A 5145-nucleotide genomic window follows, 5' to 3' on the forward strand; every position below is an offset into this window, starting at 1 on the left:
GATGGGGATGTGGGGGGGTTGGGGGGGGGATGTGGGGTGGCAGCTCTCTGGGGGCAGGGTGAGGGACACCTTGAGGGAGATAAGGACTAAGGGGCCACCACCCTGGGGACATGGGGTGGCACCGACATGGGGACAAGGTGAGGGACACCTTGAGGGAGATAAGGACTGTGGTGTCACCACCTTGGGGACATGGAGATGGAGACATATGGAGTGTCACCATCCTGGTGACATGGGGACAAGGAGAAGGACACCTTGAGGGAGAGAAGGACTGGGGTGGCACTACCATGGGGACAGGGTGAGGGACATGTTGATGGAGATAAGGACTAGGGGGTCACCACCTGGGGACATGGGGACAAGCAGAAGGACACCTTGATGGAGATAAGGACTGGGGTGTCATCACACTGGGGACATGGGGACAAGGTGAGGGACACCTTGAAGGAGATAAGGACTGGGGGGTCACCACCGTGGGGACATGGGGACATGAGGTGGCACCATCCTGGGGACATGGGGACAGGGTGAGGGACACCTTGAGGGAGATAAGGACTGGGGGGTCACCACCGTGGGGACATGGGGACATGAGGTGGCACCATCCTGGGGACATGGGGACAGGGTGAGGGACACCTTGATGGAGATAAGGACATGGAGATAGTGACATATGGGGTGCCACCACCCTGGAGACATGGGGACAGGGTGAGGGACACCTTGAAGGAGATAAGGACTGGAGTGGCACCACCTTGGGGACATGGAGATAGAGACATATGAGGTGCCACCACCATGGGGACATGGGGAGAGGGTGAGGGACACCTTGATGGAGATAGGGACTGGGGTGGCACAACCTTGGGGACACTGAGATAGAGACATATGGGGTGTCACCTCCCTGGGGACATGGGGACAAGCAGAAGGACACCTGGAGGGAGATAAGGACTAAGGGGTCACCACCTTGGGGACATGGGGTGGCAGCACCCTGGGGACATGGAGATGGAGACATATGAGGTGCCACCACCATGGGGACATGGGGACAAGGTGAGGGACACCTTGAGGGAGACATGGGGTGGCATCACCATGGGGACGTGGGGACAAGCAGAAGGACACCTGGAGGGAGATAAGGACTAAGGGGTCACCACCTTGGGGACATGGGGTGGCAGCACCCTGGGGACATGGAGATGGAGACATATGAGGTGCCACCACCATGGGGACATGGGGACAAGGTGAGGGACACCTTGAGGGAGATAAGGACTAGGGGGCCACCACCCTGGGGACATGGAGACATGAGGTGGCACCATCCTGAGGACATGGGGACAGGCTGAGGGACATCTTGAAGGAGATAAGGTCTAGGAGGTCACCACCCTGGGGACATGGAGACATGGGGATGCCACCACCTTGGGGACATGGGGTGCCACCACCCTGGGGACATGGAGACATGGGGACATGGGGTGGCACCACCATGGGGACAGGGTAAGGGACACCTTGATGGAGATAAGGTCTAGGGGGTCACCACCATGGGGACATGGAGACATGGGATGCCACCACCATGGGGACCTGGGGTGGAATCACCATGGGGACATGGGATGCCACCACCTTGGGGACATGGGGACACGAGATGCCACCACCCTGGGGACACGGGGAGAGGCTGAGGGACACCTTGACGGAGATGTGGGGTGCCACCACCGTAGGGACACGGAGATATGAGATGCCACCACCAACCCCATGGTGGGGTGAGGTGACACCAGGGGGGTGCGGTCACCCGGGTGATGACGTCACCGGTGGGGTTGTCCCCGTGTCCCCAGGGTTCTCCATCGAGGGCCCCTCCCAGGCCAAGATCGAGTGCGAGGACCGGGGGGACGGCTCCTGCGACGTGCGCTACTGGCCCACCGAGCCCGGGGACTACGCCGTCCACGTGGTCTGCGACGACGAGGACATCAAGGACAGCCCCTTCATCGCCCACATCCTGCCCGCGCCCCCCGACTCCTGGCCTGAGAAGGTGGGGACCCACTGCGACCCATAGGGACCCCATAGGAACCCACAGTGACCCATAAGGAACCATAGATACCTATAGAAACCCATAGGGACCCATAGATACCCATAGGGACCCATAGATACCCATAGGGACCCATAGATACCCATAGGGAGCCATAGGGACCCATAGAGACCCATAGGGACCCACAGCAACCTATAGGAACTCATAGGAACCCATGGAGAGCCATCGGGACCCATAGAGATCCATAGGAACCCACAGTGACCCACTGAGACCCACAGCATCCCATAGAGACCCATAGGGACCACAGTACCCATAGAGAGCCATAGGAACCTACAGTGACCCATAGGAACCCCATGGAGACCCATAGGAACCCATGGAGACCCATAGGAACCCATAGGGATGCATAGAGACCCATAGGGACCCACAGCAACCTATCGGAACCCATAGGTACCCACAGTGACTAGAGACCCATAGGGACCCATAGAGACACAGAGGAACCAATAGGGACCCACAGAGAGCCATAGAAACCCATAGGAAGCCACAGGGACCCATAGGGATCCATAGGAACCCACAGGGACCCATGGAGAGCCATAGGGACCCATAGGAACCCCTAGAGAGCCATAGGAACCCATAGAGACCCATAGGGAACCATAGAGATCCATAGGGACCCATAGAGAGCCATAGGAAGCCATAGAGACCCATAGAGACCCACAGCAACCTATAGGAACTCATAGGGACCCATGGAGAGCCATAGGAACCCACAAGAACCCATAGAGACCCATAGGGACCCATAGGGACCCACAGCGACCCATAGGAACCCATCAGTGACCCACAGGAAGCCATAGGGAGCCACAGAGACCCATAGGAACCCACAGTGACCCATAGAGAGCCATAGGAAGCCACAGCGACCCATAGGGACCCATAGAGACCCATAGGAACCTATAGAGAGCTATAGGGAACCATAGGGACCCATAGAGAGTCATAGGGAACCATAGGGATGCATAGAGACCCATAGAGACCCATAGGGACCCACAGCAACCTATAGGAACTCATAGTGACCCATAGGGACCCATAGAGATCCATAGGAACCCACAGTGACCCATAGGGTCACACATAGGAACCCATGGAGAGCCATAGGGAGCCATAGGGACCCATAGAGACCCATGGGAACCCATAGAGACACATAGGGACCCGTAGGGACCCATAGAGACCCATAGGAACCTATAGAGAGCCACAGGGACCCATAGAGACCCATAGGAAGCCATAGGGACCCATAGGAACCCACAGCGACCCATAGAACCATAGGAAGCCATAGAGATCCACAGGGACCCACAGTGACCCATAGAGAGCCATAGGAAGCTACAGCGACCCATAGGGACCGTAGGGACCCATAGAGATCCATAGGGACCCACAGCGACCCATAGGGACCCATAGGAACCCATAGGAAGCCACAGGGACCCATAGGGACCCCATAGAGATCCATAGAGACCCACAGGGACCCATAGAAACCCATAGAGATCCATAGGAACCCACACCTACCCATAGGGACCTATAGGGACCCATAGAGACCCATAGGGTCACACATAGGGACCCATAGAGAGCCATAGGAACCCCATAGAGACCCATAGGGACCTATAGGAACCCACAGTGACCCATAGAGATCCATAGGGACCCATAGGAACCCATAGAGACCTACAGGAACCCATAGGGACCCATAAAGAGCCATAGGAACCCATAGAGACCCATAGGGAACCATAGATACCTATAGAAACCCATAGAGAGCCATAGGGACCCATAGAGAGCCATAGGAAGCCACAAGGACCCATAGGGACCCATAGAGACTCACAGGCACCCATAAAGAGCCATAGGAACCCATAGAGATCCACAGGGACCCATAGAGACCCACAGCAACCCATAGGGACCCATGGGAACCCACAGCGACCCATAGGGATGCATAGAGACCCATGGGAACCCATAGAGACACATAGGGACCCACAGTGACCCATAGGGACCCATAGAGACCCACAGCAACCCATAGGGACCCATGGGAACCCACAGCGACCCATAGGGATGCATAGAGACCCATAGGAACCCACAGTGACCCATAGGAACCCATAGAGAGCCATAGGGACCCACAGTGACCCATAGAGACTGTAGGGACCCATAGGGACCCACAGTGACCCATAGAAACCCATAGGAAGCCACAGGGACCCATAGGGACCCACAGGGACCCATAAGGACCCATATGGAACCCATAGAGAGCCATAGGGACCCATAGAGACCCATAGGAAGCCACAGGGACCCATAGGGACCCACAAGAACCCATAGGAAGTGATAGGGACCATGGGAACCCACAGCTACCCATAGAGACCCATAGGAAGCCATAGGAACCCATAGAGACCCAACCCGCTGTGCCCCATGGCACCCCATAGCACCCCGCTGTGCCCCACAGCACCCCATAGCTCCCCACTGTGCCCCACAGCTCCCCACTGTGCCCCATAGCGCACCATCGCAACCCGTAGCACCCCATAGCACCTTACTGTGCCCCATAGTGCCCCGTAGCACTCCGCTGTGCCCCATAGCGCCTCGTTGCTCCCCATAGCACTTCGCTGCGCCCCATTGTGCCCCATAGCACCCGCTGTGCCCCATAGCAACCCATAGTGCCCCACTGATCCCCGCAGCAACCCATAGCGCCCCATTGTGCCCCATAGCACTCCGCTGTGCCCCATAGCAACCCATAGCGCCCCATTGTGCCCCATAGCGACCAATAGCACCCTGCTGTGCCCCACAGCACCCCACCGATCCCCATAGAAACCCATAGTGCCCCACTGCACCCCACTGTGCCCCACAGCGCCCCATAGCAGCCCCATAGTGCCGCACTGATCCCCATAGCACCCCGCTGCACCCCATAGTGCCCCATAGCACCCCGCTGCACCCCATAGCACCCCATTGTGCCCCATAGTGCCCCACTGCACCCCATTGTGCCCCATAGCAACCTGCTGTGCCCCATAGCGTCCCACTGATCCCCATAGCACCCCGCTGTGCCCTATAGCGCCCCATAGCAGCCCCATAGCACCCCACTGATCCCCACAGCGCCCCACAGACCCTCCTGGCACCCTCCGGAGGTGGCACCTTGACTGTTCACCCCACCCCGCACCCATGGGTGC

At 58.2% G+C, this 5145-nt stretch overlaps 1 protein-coding gene across 1 annotated transcript in view; it reads left to right on the top strand.

Moving 5' to 3' along the window:
• The window catches only part of LOC106899624 (filamin-C-like), a gene marked incomplete at its 5' end in the record, with an annotated part of 21278 nt that extends 19273 nt beyond the window's left edge, over positions 1-2005 (top strand). Inside the window, one exon of the mRNA XM_014961503.1 lies at positions 1674-2005. Within this exon, the coding sequence (XP_014816989.1) occupies positions 1674-2005 (332 nt within the window). The remainder of the gene's footprint in view (positions 1-1673) is intronic.
• Positions 2006-5145: the final 3140 nt, after the last annotated feature.

The sequence above is a fragment of the Calidris pugnax genome, unplaced genomic scaffold (genome assembly GCF_001431845.1).
Source record: "Calidris pugnax isolate Ruff unplaced genomic scaffold, ASM143184v1 scaffold756, whole genome shotgun sequence".
NCBI classification, from domain to species: Eukaryota; Metazoa; Chordata; class Aves; order Charadriiformes; family Scolopacidae; genus Calidris; species Calidris pugnax.